At 44.6% G+C, this 25897-nt stretch overlaps 1 protein-coding gene across 10 annotated transcripts in view; it reads right to left on the bottom strand.

The window, feature by feature from the left end:
- The window catches only part of LOC112221113 (phospholipid-transporting ATPase IA), a 200084-nt gene that overhangs the window by 16115 nt on the left and 158072 nt on the right, over positions 1–25897 (bottom strand). For 6 of the 10 annotated variants that reach the window (XM_042303225.1, XM_042303223.1, XM_042303222.1 and 3 more), the window contains 8 exons: positions 25156–25266; positions 19197–19271; positions 16058–16180; positions 11701–11811; positions 11492–11570; positions 8847–8908; positions 8313–8369; positions 7887–7994 (listed from right to left, as the gene is read on the bottom strand). In XM_042303225.1, the coding sequence (XP_042159159.1) occupies positions 7887–7994; positions 8313–8369; positions 8847–8908; positions 11492–11570; positions 11701–11811; positions 16058–16180; positions 19197–19271; positions 25156–25266 (726 nt within the window). The remainder of the gene's footprint in view (positions 1–7886; positions 7995–8312; positions 8370–8846; positions 8909–11491; positions 11571–11700; positions 11812–16057; positions 16181–19196; positions 19272–25155; positions 25267–25897) is intronic. The other 4 variants (XM_042303228.1, XM_042303227.1, XM_042303229.1 and 1 more) reach the window with 1 other exon arrangement.

The following is a 25897-nucleotide window of genomic DNA, read 5'->3' on the forward strand; positions in this document are numbered from 1 at the left end:
GAGAGAGAGAGAGAGAGAGCAGGAGAGAGAGAGAGAGCGCAGGAGAGAGAGAGAGCGCGCACAGGAGAGAGAGAGAGCGCACAGGAGCGCACAGAGAGAGAGAGAGCGCAGGAGAGAGAGAGAGCGCACAGAGAGAGAGAGAGAGAGCGCAGGAGAGAGAGAGAGAGAGAGCGCGCAGAGAGAGAGAGAGAGCGCGCAGGAGAGAGAGAGAGAGCGCAGGAGAGAGAGAGAGAGCGCGCAGGAGAGAGAGAGAGAGAGCGCAGGAGAGAGAGAGAGAGAGCGCAGGAGAGAGAGAGAGAGCGCGCAGGAGAGAGAGAGAGAGAGCGCGCAGGAGAGAGAGAGAGAGCGCGCAGGAGAGAGAGAGAGCGCGCAGGAGAGAGAGAGAGAGCGCGCAGGAGAGAGAGAGAGAGCGCGCAGGGAGAGAGAGAGAGAGCGCGCAGGAGAGAGAGAGAGAGCGCGCAGGAGAAAGAGAGAGAGCGCGCAGGAGAGAGAGAGCGCGCAGGAGAAAGAGAGAGCGCGCAGGAGAAAGAGAGAGCGCGCAGGAGAGAGAGAGAGCGCGCAGGAGAGAGAGAGCGCGCAGGAGAAAGAGAGAGCGCGCAGGAGAAAGAGAGCGCGCAGGAGAAAGAGAGCGCGCAGGAGAAAGAGAGCGCGCAGGAGAAAGAGAGCGCGCAGGAGAAAGAGAGCGCGCAGGAGAAAGAGAGCGCGCAGGAGAAAGAGAGCGCGCAGGAGAAAGAGAGCGCGCAGGAGAAAGAGAGCGCGCAGGAGAAAGAGAGCGCGCAGGAGAAAGAGAGAGCGCAGGAGAAAGAGAGAGCGAAGGAGAAAGAGAGAGCGAAGGAGAAAGAGAGAGCGAAGGAGAAAGAGAGAGCGAAGGAGAAAGAGAGCGAAGGAGAAAGAGATCGAAGGAGAAGATCAAAGGAGAAAGAGATCAAAGGAGAAAGAGAGCTCGAATGAGAAAGAGAGCTCGCAGAAGAAAGAGAGCGCGCAGGAGAAAGAGAGCGTGCAGGAGAAAGAGAGCGTGCAGGAGAAAGAGAGCGCGCAGGAGAAAGAGAGCGCGCAGGAGAAAGAGAGCGCGAAGGAGAAAGAGAGAGCGAAGGAGAAAGAGAGCGAAGGAGAAAGAGAGAGCGAAGGAGAAAGAGAGAGCGAAGGAGAAAGAGATCGAAGGAGAAAGAGATCGAAGGAGAAAGAGATCGAAGGAGAAAGAGATCGAAGGAGAAGATCAAAGGAGAAAGAGATCAAAGGAGAAAGAGAGCTCGAATGAGAAAGAGAGCTCGAAGGAGAAAGAGAGCAAGAGTATGTGAGGGGCCTTGTTCGGATGCGGCCCACAAATTCCCTGCATGTCATCATTGCAACGCAAAAGCAAATCCCTAACACCCCCACCCCAGTAAGCTTTTACTATGGAAAACTTAAACTGGGCCTGCTCAATTGGGTCCATCTGTTTACTCTCTGCGTGTCGCCTCTCAATAGCCCTGAGATATCCCGAAGAAAAACATAGGACAGAACGCTAACAAAAACAGTAATAGCTCAACAGAAGTCATCTAGGCACAACTGTCCGATAGTGATTTACAACGTGACTCAAGAATTATTAAAGTGAGATAGATTAGCCGACAGACTGTGTCAGTTTGACATGTATTACCTCACGGATAATGACAAGTACGCCCATATCCATGGCCATTCAACTACATATACAGACACACATAACACACACACACAGTCTCACACCATGGACTATCCCGTGGCTTCCACAGCTGCTCAAGTCTTCCATAAATCATTGGGTTTTCAACGACAGCACAGAGGGGGCTTCCATACGACACAGGAGCGGTTCTTAAAGGCCTTAAGTATTCCTAAAACACAGACACCGAGGGAAACCAGTGGAGGGGACAAAGTCAATAGAAATGCTGAAGTGCCTTTAATTCCATCATAGCTGTCACAGGTTTAATAGTGAGGAACCTTGTGGATTCTATAAAACCACAGTGGGCTGGGAGCCTCGTTTCACTCGTCCTGCAGAGTTTTTAGGGGTCCCTGGTGATTTTGGAGATAGTGGAGAAATTGGGAGATCTGTCATCTGTGGCCCTGCTACTTCAATCGCAGGATCACTGGTGAGAGTACACGTGTACACACACACACACACAAGCATGCACGCAGACACCCGCACAGGGACACCCACACCGTCAAAACACGCACGCACCATCTCTATTGTCCTAGACTGGTCATGGCTGAGTGGAGCTGGCCTGAGTGAAGAGAGGATGGGTTATCTACTGAGGTGCAGCTGGCCTCTGTGCCATTCTGTAGGGGCATTCTTGTTCTTCAAAGCAAGTGAGTCCTGATGAGCTGCCTGCACTGGAGGCTCTATAGTTGTACTTCAATATAAATAATTCCATTCAAACAAACGTGTGAGTGAATGTCACCATATTCCATACATAGTGCACTACTTTTGACCAGAGCCTAAGGAGACGGTGAAGTCACCTTTCATTATCGGTGTCCTGGATTTTTATTACCTTTTTATTTTACATGAACTGATATGTAGCCCTTCCATGTACTGTTAACATTTCATGACTACGACTGATCAAAGTAACCCAAAAGGATTTGTTAATCTGACACTTCTGGATGGTTCAATTTCAGAAAAGTTAACTTTCGGTGAAGGTTCTCAGGACACAAAAGACATACAAATTATGAAGATAACCTTTAATTCTATTCTCTTAAATGTTCATATTTCCTTCGTATTGAAAACGTCTGCCTCTCTGCTGTACGTCTGTAGTATGCCAAAAAAAATGAACCTCTCCCTTCTGAGCAAAACACTGAGGAGAACGTGTTGCTTATCGCTTGGCACCAACTGCGGGAGGAATGTGATTGCGCACCTGTTGAGGGGTGAATCCAAAGTGTCGATGACAAGCGGTCAAGTGAGTGTGAGAATAAGTACTGTTCCCTGCAGACGCTGGCAAAAGCAAGGGAAATGGCAGGTGTCGGAAAGGCACAGAGTTATCTATACTCTAACATTCTTACAGCTGTGTTGTTGATAGCGACAGGAAATTGCCAGGAGACGGGCCAGGGTGATGGCATTTGTCGTGTCATCTCGTATGGTGTGCCTAAGCCCCTTACTATAGCAGCTCATGTCACTCCTCGGAAAATATCAGATTTGAATCTTCCTTTTTCATCCACATCAACTCAAGGCTAAAATTCATGTGTGGTTTGGGCCTGGGCCAACCAAGCATCTTGTCAAACTTAAGATGTCTGTTTCAAGATGTTTAAGGGATGGTCCAAGGCACCTGTCTTGTCAATCGTCCAAGTAAAGCTCAAACTCACTGACACTGACAAATGCTATCGCATTAAGTCAGCCATTGCTCAACGTCTTTCTTGAATGAGGTGAATTGTGGAGTCAGAAACTGTAGAACAAGAAGTGGTGTCTATATCATCATGACCCTCAGGCATTACAAACAGACACAGAGACAGAGGGGAAGGTGGGTGATAGAGGGAGGGGGGAAAGAGAGAACATGGAAAAGAAAGAGGAGAGGGGAAGAGGCAGAGAGAAAGAAAGTGTTAGTAAGTGAGAGATCAAGCGAGAACGACAGAGCAACAGTGACAGAGGGAAAGCGAGTCAGCGAAAGAGGTGTTTGCTGCTAGTGCAGGGTCGTTCCATGTCATTTCAGAAATCCAAAGCAGGTCAATGGTACCAATTGCATAGCATTTTCGCTCTTCATATCCAAATCATCTACAGTTGAAGTCAGAAGTTTACATACTTTAAATGTATTTGGCTAAGGTGTAAGTTTTTCACCATTCCTGGCATTTAATCCTAGTAAAGACTCTGTCTTAGGTCAGTTAGGATCACCACTTTATTTTCAGAATGTGAAATGTCAGAATAATAGTAGAGAGAATTATTTATTTCAGCTTTTATTTCTTTCATTACATTCCCAGTGGATCAGAAGTTTACATACACTCAATTAGTATTTGGTGGCATTGCCTTTAAATTGTTGTTGTTTTTTAACAAACATTTTGGGTAGCCTTCCACAAGCTTCCCACAATAAGTTGGGTGAATTTTGGCCCATTCCTCCTGACAGAGCTGGTGTAACGGAGTCAGGTTTGTAGGCCTCCTTGCTCGCACACACTTTTTCATTTCTGCCCACACATTTTCTATGGGATTGAGATCAGGGCTTTGTGATGGCCACTCCAATACCTCGACTTTGTTGTCCTTAAGCCATTTTGCCACAACTTTGAAAGTATGCTTGGGGTCATTGTCCATTTGGAAGACCCATGAGCGATCAAGGTTTAACTTTCTGGATTGATGTCTTGAGATGTTGCTTCAAAATATCCACAATTTTTCTTCCCCATTATGCCATCTATTTTGTGAAGTGCACCAGTCCCTCCTGCAGCAAAGCACCCCCACAACATGATGCTGCCACCCCTGTGCTTCAGTTGGGATGGTGTTCTTCGGCTTGCAAGCCTCCCCCTTTTCCCTCCAAACATAACGATTGTCATTATGGCCAAACAGTTCTATTTTTGATTTATCAGACCAGAGGACATTTCTCCAAAAAGTGGCTTCTTCCTTGCTGAGCAGCCTTTCAGGTTATGTCAATATAGGACTCATTTTACTGTGGATATAGATACTTTTGTACCCGTTTCCTCCAGCATCTTCAGGCATTTGGAAATTGCTCCCAAGGATGAACCAGACTTGAGGTCTACAATTGTTATTATGAGGTCTTGGCTGATTTCTTTTGATTTTCCCATGATGTCAAGCAAAGAGGCACTGAGTTTGAAGGTAGGCCTTGAAATACATCCGCAAGTACACCTCCAATTGACTCAAAATGATTTCAATTAGCCTATCAGAAGCTTCTAAAGCCAGGACATCATTTTCTGGAAGTTTCCAAGCTGTTTATAGGCAGTCAACTTAGTGTATGTAAACTTCTGACCCACTGGAATTGTGATACAGTGAATTATAAGTGAAATAATCTGTCTGTAAACAATTGTTGGAAAATTACTTGTGTCATGCACAAAGTAGATGTCCTAAATGACTTGCCAAAACTATAGTTTGTTAACAAGAAATTTGTGGAGTGGTTGAAAAACTAGTTTTAATGACTCCAACCTAAGTGTATGTAAACTTACAACTTCAACTGTATAAGTAACATATTTGAGTTACACAATCATTTTTTCGATACTTTGGGATGATTTGAATATGTAGCTTGAAAATACTAATATAGGTATTAGGTACCATCATTTTGGATTTGTGCTACAAATGCTAAAAAGTTAGCATTTGACACCGTGACCGACAAAACCAAAGCATAGGTTGCTGTCATAACTTGTCCAGAGACTGCTTACACAGTAAGCAAACCAATATATACAGTGGGGCAAAAAAGTATTTAGTCAGCCACCAATTGTGCAAGTTCTCCCACTTAAAAAGATGAGGCCTGTAATTTTCATCATAGGTGCACTTCAACTATGACAGACAAAATGAGGGGGAAAAAATCCAGAAAATCACATTGTAGGATTTATAATGAATTTATTTGCAAATTATGGTGGAAAATAAGTATTTGGTCAATAACAAAAGTTTCTCAATACTTTGTTATATACCCTTTTTTGGCAATGACAGAGGTCAAACGTTTTCTGTAAGTCTTCACACACTGTTGCTGGTATTTTGGCCCATTCCTCCATGCAGATCTCCTCTACAGCAGTGATGTTTTGGGGCTGTTGCTGGGCAACACGGACTTTCAACTCCCTCCAAAGATTTTCTATGGGGTTGAGATCTGGAGACTGGCTAGGCCACTCCAGGACCTTGAAATGCTTCTTACAAAGCCACTCCTTCGTTGCCCGGGCGGTGAGTTTGGGATCATTGTCATGCTGAAAGATCCAGCCACGTTTCATCTTCAATGCCCTTGCTGATGGTAGGCTTTGTTACTTTGGTCCCAGCTCTCTGCAGGTCATTCACTAGGTCCCCCCGTGTGGTTCTGGGATTTTTGCTCACCGTTCTTGTGATCATTTTGACCCCACGGGGTGAGATCTTGCGTGGACCCCAGATCGAGGGAGATTATCAGTGGTCTTGTATGTCTTCCATTTCCTAATAATTGCTCCCACAGTTGATTTCTTCAAACCAAACTGCTTACCTATTGCAGATTCAGTCTTCCCAGCCTGGAGCAGGTCTACAATTTTGTTTCTGGTGTCCTTTGACAGTTCTTTGGTCTTGGCCATAGTGGAGTTTGGAGTGTGACTGTTTGAGGTTGTGGACAGGTGTCTTTAATACTGATAACAAGTTCAAACAGGTGCCATTAATACAGGTAACGAGTGGAGGACAGAGGAGCCTCTAAAAAAGAAGTTACAGGTCTGTGAGAGCTTGAAATCTTGCTTGTTTGTAGGTGACCAAATACTTATTTTCCACCATAATTTGCAAATAAATTCATTAAAAATCCTACAATGTGATTTTCTGGATTTTTTCTCTCATTTTGTCTGTCATAGTTGAAGTGTACCTATGATGAATATTACAGGCCTCATCTTTTTAAGTGGGAGAACTTGCACAATTGGTGGCTGACTAAATACTTTTTTTGCCCCACTGTACCTTTGTAATAGTGGTCAGAATCTGGTAAGGACGTAGGATGGGACATAAACATAACTTCAATGACAACTGTATCTGAACAGGGGGAAGAAAACGTCACCAACCTCACATTACAACGGATGACGAAACAATACCCGAGCTGCAGCTCCATACTCCTTGTCAGACAGAGAACTGATAATATATACTCGTTGTGGGATTTGTGTGGGCGGACCGTGGTTGACTTTTGACTATTTCTTTGGATTCCTTGTCCCTACTCATTGTTAGAAAACAGTTTGGTCCAAATCGAATATTAGGGACTATAGTTATGGAATATTACATGAATCCTATAAATTAAAATGGCCAATTTGGATGCAATCAATTAGCTCAAAGAGATCTAATTATATTTCAACACAATAATGTTGCAGGAATGTTCTAACAGAAACAATATCAGAACAATCTGAGATGGTTGGTTTCGAGGTGGAACGACCCTGTAGAGTCCTCCACTCTTCCTCTGCCACAACTGGGGCCTGGGAGGCCTGGTGTCATTTAGCAGGACTCTGATATGTTCTCGGGTGTCAGGAACATAATTCCAGTGTGGTGATGTACTGGGGTCCCCACGGCTGAGCTAGGCATAGGGTTACCAAGCTGTCCAGAGAGCACCATCACTCCCTTTACTCCAAAACTGCAGGGACTGGATGAAAGCACCAGTGTGTGTGGGCGGGCGGGGATGCACCAAGGGAGGAGTGCCTTATGTGTCATACCGCAAAATGCATTCAAGACACTTTACCTTGTTCTGAATATCTGTTTGATTCTGTTTAATGTTGATGTATTACAAATACAATGCTTAGACACAAATACCTGCTATAATATAACTTTGCTGACAACACCACCACAAATACTTCAGGTTTTAGTGTGAATTGTTGAATCGCTCCTCCGTACAGCGACAAGGTTTCACCGTCACCTGCAGATACTTAGGGGGCAAGCAAGGGTGACATAACACAAACAGTGGGCTAATTAGGCCCAATTAAGTAATTCCTCAACACAACCCAGAATCTGTCAGTCCCGACAGTCTAGATCCCCTCTGGCCCTCCGATGAGACACAGAGTTGGGTTACGGCATAGACACATTGAAATCCTTCTCAACAACTACCACCCTTAGTCAGTAACAGCAATGTTAGGAGATACTGTACATTCTGTTGAGTTATGAATGACAGCATGATACAGTAGGGTTTATCACTGCTGGGGGAGGTGAACGTTCCTACAACATTTGTTAATTTTCCAATGGAGCCCTTACTAACTTTCTGGGAATGAAGAGGTGATCAGACATGTTTTGCTGGGTTTAAAGGAGGGTGGAGGGTAAGATGAGTGTTTACCTCGCCAGACATGTCCGGAGCCAGAGAGATGAGCGGCCACAGAGAGGAGTAGATACCGAAGAACACCACCCACAGGCTGATACTGCCCCAGATGGCAATGTGACTGAACTGGAAGAGACAGAGAATGTTACTTCCTTTTGTCTTTACATAAATAGAGTGTTGGCAGTGAGAGTTCCAACAGTAAATACAGAGTACTAACCATCTTATTGTAGAGTAATTATACAATGACTAAGTTATTCTGCTAGTAGCTCTGCTGAAAAGCCTATGTCATGTGAATGGTGGCCAGGAGTGGTAGGAGGAAGAGGAAAAGCTGGATGTAGCATTATTATGGACCTTTGAAGATCTGCCTCTGTTACAATTGTCTGTGGTACCATAACAGAATGACGATGAAAAGACAAGATATTGTAGTGAGAGGAGAAAGCCTACCATAGTCCACGATGAGGTCTCCAGGCCAGCTTTAAGGCACACGGTGATGACCACAAACTAGGAAACAGAACATCAATGTTAAATGCTAAACCAACATCTTCCTCGCCATTGTGAAGTCAAAATCAAAGTCAGAAAAGGCACATTTTTTATGACAGCTAAATGTGTATTCCTTAGTTTAGAACTTGAAATACTGTTTGACTCACACATATTTGATCAAAACATAGTAATGACGCCCAAGACGGTCAAAAGAAAAGAAAATAAATTCAAAACAAACGGAAAAATAATCTCACAGCAAGACGCTGAGGCTAACACAAGGTTACGGATAGACAGACAAAGATATCTTCATTCTCAAAGCTAAAAAAGCAGAAATACAACACTGGTTATCAGTCAGGGGAGGGCTGAACTGACTGTGTGCTCATCCAAAAGAGACTCAGGCTGTGTCCCAAATAGCACCCTATTCCCTTCATAGTGCGCACACACACACACACACACACACACACACACATACACACGCCATTTGAGACACATACTTACTGTATAAACCATGTTGCCTAAGAGGAGATAGTCCGGGGTCTTTCCGTTGCCAAAGACCGTATCTGTGAAAAAGATGAACATGAAAAGCTTTTAGATGTATGGTCATATCCCTCTTTGCTAGTTCCACTAGACCAGAAGAAATGTGAAATCTCGGCTATGGAGAAAACTACCAAAAGACTGTATGCATTTATTTTATTTCACCTTTATTTAACCAGGCAGGCCAGTTGAGAACAAGTTCTCATTTACAACTGCGAACTGGCCAAGCTAAAGCAAAGCAGTGTGACACAAACACTGAGTTACACAAGAGATAAACAAACGTACAGTCAACACAACAGAAAAATATATATACAGTGTGTGCAAATGTGGTAAGATTAGGGAGGTAAGGCAATAAATAGGCCATAGTGGCAAAATAATTACAATTTAGAATTAACACGAGTGATAGATGTGCATGTAGAGATACTGGGGTGCAAAGGAACAAAAAAACAATATGGGGATGAGGTAGTTGGGTGGGCTATTTATAGATGGGCTGTGTACAGGTGCAATGATCGTTAAGCTGCTCTGACAGCTGATTCTTAAAGTTTGTGAGGGAGATTTGAGTCTCCAGCTTCCGTGATTTTTGCAATTCGGGCCAGTCATTGGCAGCAGAGAACTGGAAGGAAAGGCGGCCAAAGGAGGAGTTGGCTTTGGTGATGACCAGTGAAATATACCTGCTGGAGCAAGTGCTACGGGTGGGTGCTGCTATGGTGACCAGTGAGCTGAGGATAAGGCGGCATCTCAAACGGCACCCTATTCAGTCTATAGCACACTACTTTTGACCAGAGCTATATGGACCCTGGTCAAAAGCAGTGCACTATAAATGGAATAGGATGCCATTTGGGATGCAGCCTGTGAGTACTGTATGTGCAGGCGAGCATCATTCCCCATTAGAGATGCAACACTGGACATGATGCCCCATTAGACATGCAACACTGGACATAATGGCCCATTAGAGCAGTGAGATGTAACACTGGACATAATGGCCCATTAGAGCAGTGAGATGTAACACTGGACATAATGGCCCATTAGAGCAGTGAGATGTAACACTGGACATAATGGCCCATTAGAGCAGTGAGATGTAACACTGGACATAATGGCCCATTAGAGCAGTGAGATGTAACACTGGACATAATGGCCCATTAGAGCAGTGAGATGTAACACTGGACATAATGGCCCATTAGAGCAGTGAGATGTGTGTGGACATGTTTAACCAGAAGTCCCCAGAAGAAATGTAAATAAACAAACATTTGACAGTTAGTCCCCACAAGGTCAAATACTATTTCTAGGGGGTTTAGGGTTAAGGTTAGAATTAGTGTTAGAATTACATTAAGAGTTAGGAGCTAGGCTTAGGGTAAGAGTACGGATTAGGTTGAGGGAAAATAGGACTTTGAATGGGACAGAATTGTGTGTCCCCAAGGTGAGCTGTACAAGACTGTGTGTGTGTGTGTGTGTGTGTGTGTGTGTGTGCGTGTGTTTGTGTGTCCATTGCATATGCTTAATGGAGCAACCTGATGGAGGAATCAGGAAGCAGTCTGGACTATGGTTGATGTGACCAGTTAAGCCAGGTTATTATTGAAAACAAAAACAAGAATTAGTTCAGTAATCTTTGACAAATAAAGCATTCAAATCAAAGCAAACTGCTACTCAAATACCAGTAAAGGCATGGGTCAACTCTTTGTTCAGTAAAAAAAATATAAAAAAATATAAAAAAATATTTAAAAAATTGCCTCATTGATTGTACTAGCAACATTTATTTCAATACCCCCTAACTTCTGAGCATCCTCCAAATTCAACACATGGGCGTGCTTGGGGAGAGTGTTAGGGCGGGAGAGAAGAAGAACGAGAGAGGGAGAAAGAGAAGAAGAAAGAGAGAGAGCAAGAGACTGGCTCCTTTTTGCTTTCGGCTAGTCACATACCTATGTGTGCTTCGTAGCCTTGCTGACAGCCTGTCAGTCAGACTGAAGTGGCTTCACTCTTCGCTTTATTTGGAGAGCAGGCCCAAACCTGTGTGGTCCTCTGGCTCCACCAGCCAAGACTCCATTTACTCAAAGATACCCATTCTCTCAAACCTGAGCCTTACCACAGTCTGAGAATTGTAGCTACTTGGCCATATAGTAAAGTGTGAGCTGAACAAGGAAACTTGAAAGTGTGTGTGTGTGTGTGTGTGTGTCTATGTTTGAGTGTGCGTGCGTGCCAAGCATGCCAATGTTTATAATTCATGAGGTTGTGGGTAAAAAAAGAAAAGTAATCAAGATAAGGTATGTGTTAACTGGCCTCATTCTACCCAGAGCATGTAGAGACTAGAAATCCAGGCTCAGTCACAAATAGCAAGGTGCCAGATGAGTCTCTGGGAGGTTAGGGTCCCTGGGAGGTCAGGGTTAGAGTCCCTGGGAGGTCAGGGTTAGAGTCCCTGGAAGGTCAGGGTTAGAGTCCCTGGAAGGTCAGGGTTAGAGTCCCTGGAAGGTCAGGGTTAGAGTCCCTGGAAGGTCAGGGTTAGAGTCCCTGGAAGGTCAGGGTTAGAGTCCCTGGAAGGTCAGGGTTAGAGTCTCTGGAAGGTTAGGGTTAGAGTCTCTGGAAGGTTAGGGTTAGAGTCTCTAGGAGGTGCTTACCGTGCTGGAAGGCTGTGAGGGGGACCCAGAAGAGGATGACCGAGTGGAAGAGGCCATTCAGACAATGGGCCCAGAAGACCTGCAAGGAGGGGGGAGAGAAGGATGGAGGAGAGAGGGGGTTGGGTAGGTTGGGGGGTTCCAGGGAGAAAAGGAGAGGAAAAAGCATGAGAAACCCGTTGGCCGACCCAACCCGCCTAGCGACCACTGACCTTGGCTCTTTGTCCTGGCTCAGCAGTTGGCCAAGTGGCGGTTTTGTAGGGCCTCCTCTCTGAATGGCCACCCCGCTGACACACACTTTGTATATCCTCCTGTGTGTAGGACTGGAGAAGAGGGTGCAGCGATGTGTGTAGGTTTGGTGTGTGTGTGCACGTAAGTCGGACTATGTGGGGGGCAGGATTTCCCTTTCCCTGTCCTTTCCTGTAGACCCCCCCCACATCAAATTTCACCAGGCTTTCATATGCAAATTTAAGATCAGGGAAAAATAAATGAAGAGGGCACTGAACAAGCACAAATCAATCTGAAAACATGGAGAAGTTGACATGTTTGACGTGGATTAACTTGTTTTTACGGTAATTAGTAAGAAGCTGGAAAAGAAGGGGCACACAGTAGTTTGTGTGTTTCCACACAGGCGACTCTACAGTATGTGTGTGCTGTTGGTGTGTGTTTGTAGATTTTGGATGAGCCTTTAAATCAATAGTCCCTCTCCCAAACCACAGTGTTTCAAATGTACATTATGCTCGGATGTCGCCAAACACAACACTAAAGGGTGATGTAGCATGAAATGGCCGTGAAATCAACTACGCCAAAAGTCTATTCATGCCCCCTCGTTCACATACCCTGCTCCACTAAAAAAAAAGTCTATTGCTCCACTAAAAAAGTCTATTCATGCCCCCTCGTTCACATGTCTATTCCCCCTCGTTCACATACCCTGCTCCACTCCACGTTCACATACCCTGCTCCACTAAAAAAAGTCTATTCATGCCCCCTCGTTCACATACCCTGCTCCACTAAAAAAAAGTTTAACTAGATTTTTAATAAAACGGGGTGGCGGGGGAACACTTCACTCAATATTCATTTTTGGCAGGCAGCAATACCAAATTATTTTCACACTTCCGTAAAAACGCGCCCTCGACAACTTCATAAAACCAGTCTATGAACGCAAAATTTGTTATCCAAGACATATTATAAAACCGCCGGCTTATTGAAGTCGATGCATTTTTCACAGGTTTTAAGCAATTTTGGAATAACGATAAACTCTTAGTGCTCGAAACAGTTGTTTAAAAGAGCAGGCATATGCAGCATGCTTTTCCTTGTACTCCAACTTGTTTCCCTTTAGTGCAGATTCCCTCATGGTGGATCTGTGTCATGTGTAGTTAAGTCAGCAATTGGCGATTCTGTGGTCAGAAGTTACGTCTGGGGCTGCGGGGTGAAGTCTGGGGATGCGGATTATTTGTTGTACAAATGCGAAAATGTCTCAGTATTTCTGCAAAAGATAAATAAAATAAAAAGCAGGCTTCATACAAAAAAAAACACTAGTGAGCACTAGAAACAGATGAGGAAACCAAGTGTTGTAGTCCACAGGTGGGGAGGGGAACAGGAGGAGAGGAAGAACAGGAGGAGTGTGTCTTGTTCGGGCTCTATGTCATACCTTGGCCTCTCTGGCATGACCTTCTCACCTTAACAAAACAAGAGCCCTTAGTCCCACCTCTATCCCCCCTTACTTCACCTCCCACCCTGCCAACAGGCCCCCACGCTGGGGTAGGAGCACCCCCCTCTCTATGTGGTTCAATGTGTGACAGATGATCTCCAATGTTACAACTACACGTTTAAACCCAATTAGCCTCTCACTGGCAACAGCCCCACCTCACCCTCCAACACAACAGTGTGGAACAACAACCCCTTCTCACACTGCCCAGCACAACAGTGTGGAACAACACCTCCTCACATCACCCTCCTCACTCTGCACAGCACAACACAGTGTGGAACAACACCTCCTCACATCACCCTCCTCACTCTGCCCAGCACAACACAGTGTGGAACAACACCTCCTCACATCACCCTCCTCACTCTGCCCAGCACAACACAGTGTGGAACAACACCTCCTCACATCACCCTCCTCACTCTGCCCAGCACAACACAGTGTGGAACAACACCTCCTCACATCACCCTCCTCACTCTGCCCAGCACAACACAGTGTGGAACAACACCTCCTCACATCACCCTCCTCACTCTGCCCAGCACAACACAGTGTGGAACAACACCTCCTCCATCACCCTCCTCACTCTGCCCAGCACAACACAGTGTGGAACAACACCTCCTCACATCACCCTCCTCACTCTGCCCAGCACAACACAGTGTGGAACAACACCTCCTCACATCACCCTCCTCACTCTGCCCAGCACAACACAGTGTGGAACAACACCTCCTCACATCACCCTCCTCACTCTGCACAGCACAACACAGTGTGGAACAACACCTCCTCACATCACCCTCCTCACTCTGCCCAGCACAGTGTGGAACAACACCTCCTCACATCACCCTCCTCACAGCACAACACAGTGTGGAACAACACCTCCTCACATCACCCTCCTCACTCTGCACAGCACAACACAGTGTGGAAAAAACAGACTTTCCAAGTGCCTAACGAATACTAATGAAATCAATAAATACTTTTAAAAAATGTATTTAACCTATTATTTAACTAGGTAAGTAAGTTAAGAACAAATTCTTATTTACAATGGCAGCCTACCGGGGAACAGTGGGTTAACTCCATTGTTCTGGGGCAGAACGTCAGATTTGTAACTTTTCAGCTTGGGGATTTGATCCAGCAACCTTTCGGTTACTGGCCCAACGCTCTAACTACTAGGCTACCTGCCACCCCGAATGTTCATAATCATTTGTCACAGTGAAGCCTCACTCCCCTCCCCCCACTTCTACCCCCCCCTCTGCTGTATCCCGGCGAGTTTCGAAGAACACCAGTGTGAATGCCTGCCTGTCCTTGTTCGTGTCCAGGCTAAAAGATTCAGGCCCATTGTGCAGCGCCTAATTGCTTAAAAAAGCATGAATGCATGTACTTTATATCGAGCCAAATATTTCCAGTCCTCACCCCTTCCTCTTTAATGCTGTTGCACAGAGCCGGGGGGACAGTGTAATTACTGGTGGCCACATCAGGGGACTGAGGTTTATTAGAGTGACTGAAGTGTCAAGAATATGTAATTAAAAGTGAAAGGGGCCACAGTGGTGAAAGGGGGCCCAGTGGCGAGGGCGGGCGACGTCTTAAATATTTCACACCCTTCCCCTGCCCCCTTCCTCAACACAAATGCCTTTAATTCACCCAGACAGTATCTGTTTGTGTACAAAAGACCCAGGCGTGCAGAAAGAAAGGGGATTCGGGCAAATTCCTGCTGGATTTTTGGCACCTCGCCTAGGGCCATGTGGCAAAGACAATATCAGAGGGAAAGAATTGACAGTCCATTTAAAACACAACAGTGACCTGGACAAGTCATTATTTACATGTGTTAAGAAATTACTGGTCAAACAAAAATGGAGGAAAACCAATATGAATCAACAAGTCAGTTTTTTCAGAGACTGTGGCCTGTCTTGCACAATATCCTGCTATTCCCTGGAGGGTCATGTAACACTGGGCCATACGGAGCCCTTCTCTCACCCAGACACAACTAAAAGCTATGAGGGGGAAATGCCGGCTGTGGTCCGTGGGTCACTAACTGAGGTGACTGGCCCCACGCAGGCCAACTTCCCGGGGTCGAGAGAGACGAGTAGACTGGGGTTGTCTTATTTACAGTACTTAGGCCAAGCTCTGCCAGACTAGGCAGAAGGACTCCAGTGCAAACAGGCCCTTGCTTAAACAAATTGCATAATTTTCCACATTGGATGCCATCACACCCTGGCAGAAGAGCACTCTTCCTTTACACCCCCACTCCTCCGGGCCGCTATCCCCCCACTTCTCCTGTCCCTGTCGCCCATGACCTCTGTGGCCACTCGGGCTTTAATCCGTCTCCATGCTGCACTAACCGGCTCTCCACGGCTGTAAAGTAAGGGAGTTAGGTGGGGGTGGTAGATGGAGGGAGGGAGGGGTAGGCGTGGAGAAGGGGAGACATCTTCATTAACAGACAGCAGGGAAAGCTAACCGACAGCCCCTCCAGACAGACAGGCAGACACCCTCTGACCATTGCACCCGGTCAGACTGGTGGTAGAGATCCCATAGGTCAGACACAGGCCAATGGGGAAAGACGCGTTTGGAGCTTATCAGGTCTCCATTGTGTGTAAAGGATGTCAATTCGGAGACAGAAAGGAGGTTTAGAAAAAAAACATCCTGGTTAATTGCAGTCCTCTCTGCCTCGCTTTTTGTTTGTTGGTGCAAAGTAAACCTAAGTTAACCTATTTAAGCTTAGAAATACTTAAGCATTGACTTTACTATGAATGAAAATGTGTCCCAGACAAACATGATGCATAAAACATGATGCATAAAAGTGGAAAATGATGGAATTGTTGAGACAATGTTCCTTTAACGTTCTTCAATGCAGCATAAACGGACACATGACCTACCTTGGTGTTGAAGCCCATGGCATTCTGGGAGGTTTTGTAGAGTTCCGGGTACTTCAGCATGTTCTCTTTCCTGCATGAACGCTCAAATATGCCCAGCGTGAGAGGAGGCAGAGCAGTGAAAATCTAAACACACAAACACACTAATGTCAACATATCCCCTGACAAAACTCAGAAATTAGGATAAAAGGTAGTAAACTCAGAATCTAAGCAGATTAAATTAACGCCTGTTAGCAAAGACCGTATCGGATACAATTTTTAGATGGGAATTCTATCATTCCACAGTGAATAACTCAATAAAAGCCAGGGTTTTTATAATGGCGAGGACCTTCAAGACGTTATTGATTCCATTATTTCGTTAGTGAAAACAAGGAGACACTAATGATGTCCTATTAAGATACATGTCTGGAAAGAGACAATTTGCTCACTATGATCAACAACATGAGATTATTCATCCTGTCCATTAGACAGGTCATCCCCAGTTCATCACACATTTGGGATAGCATGTAATCTAGTGGTTAAGAGCGTTGGGCCAGTAACAGAGTCGACTAGGTGAAAAATCTGTCAATTTCCCTGGAGCAAGGCCCTTAACCATAGCAAATTACAGGAGCAATTAAGGTTAAGAGCATCTGCTAAATTGACAAACCTTTTTTATTTTTTTATGTGATCATAAAACATTTTGGGGAGGAAACAGTATCATTGAAAATATACAAAAAATGCTTCACTTTTGCATTGATGGTCATATGCTGAAGTTATGACTGACTGATTTTATTGAGTGGAGGCTGTTGAGTGTTTAGCACTTTTGGGCTTTTATTTTAATTCGGCACGCTCCGTCTTGGACGAACATCTGCAACGCCCTTACTAGTTAGGTATTTTCGCGGCACTAGTGTCATTTCTATGTGGTGTTGTAATGTTTCTCTCTGCAGAGAGAGAGAGACGGCGAAGAGGAGTGAGAGAAGACGTGAAAGCAGTGTCAGTATTGTACAGTATGGCCGGGGTGCCCTGCGGACTGGTGGGCCGCATTAGGACATGCTCCACTGCATAGGCTCTATTCTCATTCAGGGTGCCAAGCATTGCCATGGGGGGGGGGATGCGGCCTGCTGCTTCTGACAGACTGTCTGCCACAGAGCCACGGTTTATTGAGCTATTTTGAAAACAGCCAGAGCTGTGACTATGTTCTAATTTCTTGGTCGGTGACGAACTCACTTCCATTTGCGGGCCGTCAACGATGTGTGGGCAACTTCTCTCATCTCACTTGCTTCACTTTTTTTGTCTATGGACTTGGGTACATCTTTAATAAACAGTATAACGCCACAAGTTGAAACCCAAACAATGCAATATTACACATTTTTTAGTTTGTGTTACAAAATGTTTATTTCCATCCGTGCGCTCACTTCATTTGACAAACAAGAAACAAGGTCCACACACACCAACACAGTTGTGAAGAGGGCACGACACAACCTCTCCCCCCTCAGGAGGCTGAAAAGATTTGGCATGGCCCCGCAGACCCTCAAAAAGTTCTACAGCTGCACCATTGAGAGCATCTTGACTAGCTGCATCCCCGCTTGGTATGGCAACTGCTTGGCATCTGACTGCAAGGTGCTACAGAGTGTAGTGTGTACCGGACAGTACATCACTGGGGCCAAGCTCCCTACCATCAAGGAACTCTACATCAGGCAGTGTCAGAGGAAGGCCCTAAAAATTGTCTAAAACTCCAGTCACCCAGGTCATAGACTGTTCTCTCCGCTACCGCATGACAAGCGGAACCGATGCACCAAATCTGGAACAAAAAAGGACCCTGAACACCTTCTACCCTCAAAGCCATAAGTAGTTAAATAGTTAACCAAATAGCTATCCGGACTATCTGCATTGAACCTTTTTGCACAAACATTTTTGACTCACCACATACAATGCTGCTACTGTTAATAATCTGTCACATTCCTAGTTATAGAGTGGGGCAAAAAAGTATTTAGTCAGCCACCAATTGTGCAAGTTCACCCACTTAAAAAGATGAGCGAGGCCTGTCATTTTCATCATAGGTACACTTCAACTATGATAGACAAAATGAGAAAAAAAAATCCAGAAAATCACATTGTAGGATTTTTTTATGAATTTATTTGCAAATTATGGTGGAAAATAAGAGCAGTGATAGAAAATCTTTGGAGGGAGTTGAAAGTCCGTGTTGCCCAGCAACAGCCCCAAAACATCACTGCTCTAGAAGAGATCTGCATGGAGGAATGGGCCAAAATACCAGCAACAGTGTGTGAAAACCTTGTGAAGACGTACAGAAAACATTTGACCTCTGTCATTGCCAAAAAAGGGTATAACAAAGTATTGAGATAAACTTTTGTTATTGACCCAATACTTATTTTCCACCATCATTTGCAAATAAATTCATAAAAAATCCTACAATGTGATTTTCTGGATTTTTTTCCCTCTCATTTTGTCTATCATCGTTGAAGTGTACCTATGATGAAAATTACAGGCCTCTCATCTTTTTAAGTGGGAGAACTTGCACAATTGGTGGCTGACTAAATACTTTTTTGCCCCACTGTATGTACATATCTACCTCAATTACCTTGTACCCCTGCACATCGACTCGGGACTGGCACCCTGTGTATATAGCAAAGCTATCGTTATTCATTATGAATATGTTATTACGCAATTTACTTTCCAATCATTTCTTTATTTTCTTTCTATCTGCATTGTTGGGAAGGGCCCATAAGCATTTCACTGTTAGTCCACACCTGTTGTTTACGAAGCACGTGACAAATACAATTTTGATTTGACATTGGTTCAATAGGAGGGGACCCAACACAGAACCCTGTGGGACACCAGTTGCTCAGAGATGGTTGTGTGCTGCTCTATTCCACCGGTTCCTTTATAATTCACAAATGACCGCATTTACTAACTACACTCTTTAGGGACATGCAAGGCTGTTGTTCTCACATTCGGTACATAGTTCGGGGCACGAGGGGAATATGGACTTGACAACACGTCATAAATAAATGGGACATTTCCCGCAGTAAAGGGATCACGTCTGGAGTGCCATGGCAAATTAGTTATCTTGCCAGAGAGCAACAGGGGAGGAGAATTATATAACATGCGCTTCCACAGTAATGTAAATCACATTAGCACTCACCACATTGTACAGGCCGATGCACCAGCGCTCAAACAGAATCTGACCAGAGAATCCATTGACGAAGGCAAACCAGATCTGAAGGTGACAAAAAGGATATTAGATGTGCAACATTGAAGAACAAAGGGACGCGAGGTGATTGTTATTAATGACACAGGTAAGATAAAAAAACTAAAACATTTTGCCAACACAAAGACGATGGTTTCGCATCTTTACTCAAAGTGAATATAATCCTTTTCAGCTGTCACATTTATCTTTTAGGTGTTTTTTCAAGCAGTAGATTGGGTTCCTTCATCAGTGATAGAAGTGCATGTGATCTTGCCCCCTCCTCCTTTTGAATGCATGCTTTCCATCACTGATAGTAATGGAGAGAGGTGCCCCCATTAGTCAATTAGCATCAGTCCATGGGTGTCCGAAGAGGATCTGCAGATATCACACCATTACCCTTCATCCCTGATGGGACACTCTTTACTGTCTAATGACAATAAAGAAATATCACATTGACACCTACTGCACATACTGTACCAATACAATATCATTAATTCCTATAATGTTAACTTCCATTAAAATATGGTATTTCTATTAGGTATAATCAAAAAGACATCCTGACATTAAGTAATATGCCCTTTACTAAAGGAATTGAAGAACATTTTTCCAGGCAATGTAAAAAGAGCTAGAATGAGTCTATAATCTAATATTGGTCCCTTTGAAGTTCTGACCTGTGCTCAACACATCATTAGTCTCTGAAGGCACTGCCTCTCAATCTTTTGGGGGGCAGGAGACAGGGACCAAGAATGACTGACTTAGTGGGAGTGGCAAAACGAAGCCTAAGAGTTACCATTTCCACAGTGTAATATTTCCCATGGATTTAGCTCGAGATTACATATGAACATATAGTATATCAAGCCCACCGTTTCCCTCCAATGAGCCAGCCAGCGATATCCAAGTGACAGCCAGCCTTAGTGATGAGGCAGGAGCCATGGGGTTGGACAGACTGGCTGGATAAAGACAGCCTTGCATCTGCTCACCGAGGGGGGAGGTGAAGATAACTAAGATTCATATGGTTTAGATGCATGTTATCACCTCATATCTTGATTAGTCAGACTTGTCTGGACACAGCTTCAACTGTCAGGCAAGAAACAAACTGCCAACACTTTGGAATACAGGGAAGGGTAGATTTTGCTGGTTGTTGTCTAAAACAAACTACTACCGAAAAATACTACTTTTTGGAGAAATATCCAGAGACTGCAACGATAACACATTTTGTTATTGATGGTGGACTTGTTTTCATACAAACAACGTAAATCGATTTCCAACCATGTTAATGAAAGCATATGACAGGCACAGAAAGAAACAGCTTGTCTCTGTGTAATTGTGTGGACAGACAGTGGCGTTGGACAGACCCTCTCTGTTGGGTTGCTGTTCTGTGCCACGGCCAGGCTGCGAACATTTCCTCGCTTCATTTAACTGCATTATGAAAGCCTGAATTACTACAAATTCTCAGTTCGGACAAAGGGCCTCACCCGCCACCTCCACCCACTCTTTACATGCCAAATTCCCAACCCACCAGCAAGGACCTTCCCATTCATTCGAGCGAATGCGCAAAAATGTTCCCAAAACAAATGTCTGTCACCCGCTCACCCCTCCTGTTCATTCCCTTGGGCAAGGAGAGTGAAGCAAGTGTGTGTTTGTGCGCTCCTAAACCATAAACCCCACCCCCCTCTTCCAGCGCCCAATCTTCCCATCATCAGGTGCATGCATTCAGTTGTACAACTAACTAGCTATCCCCTTTTCCTTTCTACCATGATGCTGCTTTTTAAAGTGGGGGACAGTGGTGGTCAAATCCTGTTTCTTTACACACACACAAGAACATGTGACTCCCCCAGGTGTCTGGCATTGTGCTCCCTCACACAGAGGAATCTGCATTTTTGGGGAAGGGCGTGTAAGTAAACATTTCACGGTAAAGTTTACACCTGATGTATTCGGAGCATGTGACATTTTGATTTGATTAAAGTCCCATGTTACAGTACATCCATCAGAAATAAAATTGTGTTTAAGGGTCTGTCTTCACTAAATAATATATAGGCCCCGTTGCTACGGGTTACGGTGAGACGAAAGCCATGGAGCAGGTTAAACCGGCAGTATGATGTGGCTGGCCTAGCGGGCGGGTCAAAGTGCTGAATTAATTAAGGGCCGGCTCAATGAGGGGCTCCGGGCTGATATATTGTTGTGCTAAGTTTAAAAAGAAGCCTATTCAGAGCATGCTGTAACAGCTTCTGCCTGAGTGTTTTGGCCTGGTCCTTCAGGTCCCACCAGCACCCCTCTCCCTCTCTCTTGAGACAGATGCATTGATTCACTCATTAGGGAAAGGTCCAGGCAGGGGTTTTTCCTTCTTATTTTTTCCCCTCAGCAGAGGGCTGCGGCTGACCTCTCCCAGTGCACATTTGGAAAAACAGATCGGCGGAAGGAAGGAAAGCAAGCCGCCAATAAAGAAGGTCCTTGGTAATTCATCAGCAGAATCAAAAATCAATGATTCTGAGACGCCGTCCCACAGCTCCGTAGGCGTCTCTGTGGGAAGAAGTGGGTGGAGGGAGAGAGAGGAGTGACATTTGTCCTCAACAAATCACAGCACTCTTTGCCCCTATGCAGAACCCATGAAAAAATACCAACAGCCTCCTTATCCCCCATATAAAAAGGCAAAGGAGAAAGAGGGATGAAGAAACAGGAGCTAGTAAATATGCTGGAAACGTGTGGTGCTAAACAGGAGGGCACCCTGTGTTACAATGCTGGATGGGGCCCTGGTTTGTGGATGTATTCACAGTGTGGCATCAGTCAGCAGGCTGTGCTCTGCACTAGGGGAGCCCTCCTCTGTCGAGCTTGAGGCGTTCTCCGAGCCCCGCCAAATTAGCTTCTTGTAATTACCTCATAAATGCCACTTGTCCATCAGTCTCTCTGGGGCCACTTGACGACGTGTCAATCAAACCAAGTAGGCCCAGCTAGACCAAACATTTGAATGAAGTCACTATGGCAACATCATTGAAAAGGTATCTTCTTTGAATGTGGCTCATCCTTCCATTTTTTCTAATAGTTTTTGTTTAGTTGGTTTATCTTTGCAAAGATTATAGACAGAGGAAAGTACCGTATGACTGCTGCGTTAAATAACATAACTCTTTAGAGTATCTTCAGCTCCCTCATTTCCCCGTAATGTTCTGATCATTATAGTCTTCCTCCAACTATACCTCACAAAGTTATGAAAAAGTTAAAAGTCCTGTCAATTTAGAGTTCTCCCTCTGAATGAGTGTCCTATCAGAAAAAGACAGCTCATTAGCTGGGGGGGAGAGAGACCATGAGAAACCTGACTGGGGCATTGAATGGCAGCCCCACCTGTCCTCCCTCACTTTCTGACTCTCAATTAACCTCCATCCATCCAGGCTCCCAACAAAACAGCAATTATAAACACAGCTGCTGCTCCCACCACCAGACATCTGTATATAATGACAAGACGGTCATGTCTCCGCCCTAACCAACGGGAGTCATTGTCCCAAATGGGAGGAAGGCACGCGACAAGCTTAGGTCCAAAATAAGCCCATAGAAACGCATTTGGCATACTTTGGACAGATTTTGGCGAGAATGAAAACTCGCTTCGCCTCTTCTTCTCGGTCTACACTGACATTTCCCTACAATGGCCTTGAAAAACCCTTTCCCCCCTCTATGCTTTTGAAACCACCAAAGGTTAATGCTAGGCAGTGAAGGAGAGAACAGAACAAGTGAGACCAGAGAAGGCCAGGTCAGGCTACAGTCCTCTATTCAATCTCCTAGCCATGCTATTCAGTTTTTAATGCGCACTGAAACAGACAATGTTCTCAGAGAAAAGTGAAAATGACCCTTTTCTACTTTTCTCCCCATTTCTTATTCAAGGACATGGCCTGGGAGCGGGAGAGTAAAAACATGTGCCTACAAAAGTAAACCTATTAGTGCAACAAATGTAACTTTTAGCCCTCGCCTGGGTTGCTAGTGTCTTGGCTGTCAGACCCTTACAAAACAGGGGTGTTTTATACTATACAAAGCAGCAAAACAGTGAAGAAAATCCTCTATTTTGTATATGAATCCCCTGAAGGAGGGTACAGAGAAGAAGGGGGAGTTACATTTTCAGGGTGTTAACAAAAGGTATGCTGGGAAGAGACTCGCCTTGCGGACAAGCGGAGAGAAACAACCTGCTTATGAAAAGGGAAATTGTATACTTGAAAGAGCGCTGGTGGCTGGACACAAGAGGCTAAATAAAATGGGGGTGGGGGGGGTTCAGACAGGAAAACCACCACTAGTCAAGTCCATGGATCATTTACATAAAGGAATGAGAGAGGGTCATATGGCCTGGTGTGTGATGAGAACCTCTGGTCTTTTGCATTCATGTCAACATTTTTGCCAACTATTTCAAGTTCAAAGAGTGTTTCCCAGTGGGTGCAACAAGATTACACCAAGGGGGCAAAAGCCAAGACAACATGAAAGGAATTAGCATTTACATTTAAATGTCTAATTTCTGACCATACTGTGCATTTGCCTCCAGCAACAGCAGCCCTTGATTGCAATTTGAATTAAATTTTAGTTTCTCATTTACATTTGGTATCCTATACCTAAATGGTTTGACAGACATCCAAGCTGTACTTAGCGTGTACACTGAGTCAAAGGGAAATGGTGAACGAGACAATATTCAAGGATCTGTGCGTCTATGATGCGCTATGAAAATGGGTTTCCTGTTGCCATGTCGACAAAAGGCAGATTACTACCATTCAAAATGGTTATGTTATGTTATCTTGGACATCAGTCTCTCAGAAGTCATGTCGTAACAGCGCAAAGTTAGAGGAAACCATTGAAAGACATGTTTTCTATAGTTTTGGGCCTTCATACAAAGACTAGATGCAGACATACTGGAATCCTTTGGGTTACGCCGAGATTTACCGCAGCACATAAACCAAAACCAAGATGAAAAAGGAGTTCAAAGATCAAGTGGCCCAGAAAAAGATGGCACATATTTCTGTATGGGTTGTGTCGCTTACAGTGTACATGCGCCGGGAGCATTTTTTCAGTAGTGGTGACATTCTCATGACATCATCAGGATGATTGGGCCCAGAAGACCCTTGTCTAATCTTCCAGTGTGCCTGGGAGCACACAGTGATGTCTCACTCAGGGGGAGAGGGGAGTGTGTCTGTATCACTGGCTCCCCAGAGGGACAGACATTTCAGGCACAAGGATTGCCAGCCAAAAGAGAGGGGGTAACTGTTTTTGAAAAAATGTTGTTGAAAAAAGTATTGAGAGATGAGAACTGAGTTTATTTATAATGTTTCCTTACTGTGGGGACATCAGACTTTATATATATTAGTCATACCAAAAGCTAATTGGCCGCTTCACTGCTTCAGGGACTTTCAGAAAAACATTAAGCTGTTCCAGAGGTGCAACTTCCTTCAGTCAAGTGTGTTGGGCTATAGATGAAAGCGTCCAAGCACCCTGTGATAAAGTTGGTGCTGATAGCAAGCCCTCAGCTTGTCAGGTCACTCTTGTTGGTAGATCTGAAGCTGCTATCAGCACGAGGTCTGGATTCTGTCAAATGCCATCCCAGACCAAGGAGGCCAAGAGGTTTAACATGGTGAGCAGTATTCCTATTATCTATACTGCAGCTTTCTAAAAACTGGCAATGGATTCTTGGCGACTGGGTCTCAGTAAAGCGGAATATACATGGAATCTGTTTTATTCATGTTATATTTTTCTGTATATAGACAGAGACAAATTGGCAAACTAGCATACAGGGCATAGGCCTAGTCATAAAAATATACTAGAGGAAAATCCCTTCACTTTAAGCTGGTAATGTCATGCGGAAAATCCACCTTTTATATACCAATCTAGTTTACTGTCTTACCACTGCCCTGGGAACCCTGAGGCTGTTTGTGTCGAGAGCTGCATGACTTACCTCGATGATGTACAGGACAATGTTCTTGTAGAAGCAATACAGGATACACTTGGATACGCGGTTGTAATTCCAGGCGCCGTGGACCAGCAAAAGATTCTTCAAGTATTTGAACTGCGTGGGAGGGAAGGGAGGAGAAGGGCCAAGATAAATGAATAACCTAAAAGTTGTAAGACAGGCATTATACAGTTTATATACAAAGTGTTCCTGGACAACCCAGGACCGGGGTTATGCCTTGAGAAAAAAAACTGCATTTGAGAGGAACTCTTGGATTAAATAAAGGAACAATCTTATCATCGTTTGAAAGCAGGAAACTGAAGGGCCAGAGGGGAGTTGAGGGCAAGGTCTTCACAGACACATTCCAGGCATTTTTCACAGTTTAATACAGCTTGGGCTTAGTTTTGCCTTAAGTTGTTGAAAAGGGGAGAGGCAGAGAGGGGGAACACTCTCCCATGGCTCAACATAATACTTTAATGGGTTTCTGATAATCCTACTATTTGGGGCATGTGGCGGACGTCATATTCGTGTAATCGCTTTTTGATAACGTTGATTAGATTGGGAAGGTTGCTCTTGGGGAACTGTTTTGTCTTGGTTACCGTCAAGCTTAGCAATTTAAAAACAATGCACATACTGTAACGCTGCTGTAGGGAAGCTCAACATCTCATCCTGTTTTCCAGTTCTATGGACCTTGAGTTGTATGTAACTTTAAGTAAATTACTTTTATGTAACATATAGGCCTTTATGA

This window comes from Oncorhynchus tshawytscha, linkage group LG21 (assembly GCF_018296145.1).
Source record: "Oncorhynchus tshawytscha isolate Ot180627B linkage group LG21, Otsh_v2.0, whole genome shotgun sequence".
Lineage (NCBI taxonomy): Eukaryota > Metazoa > Chordata > Actinopteri > Salmoniformes > Salmonidae > Oncorhynchus > Oncorhynchus tshawytscha.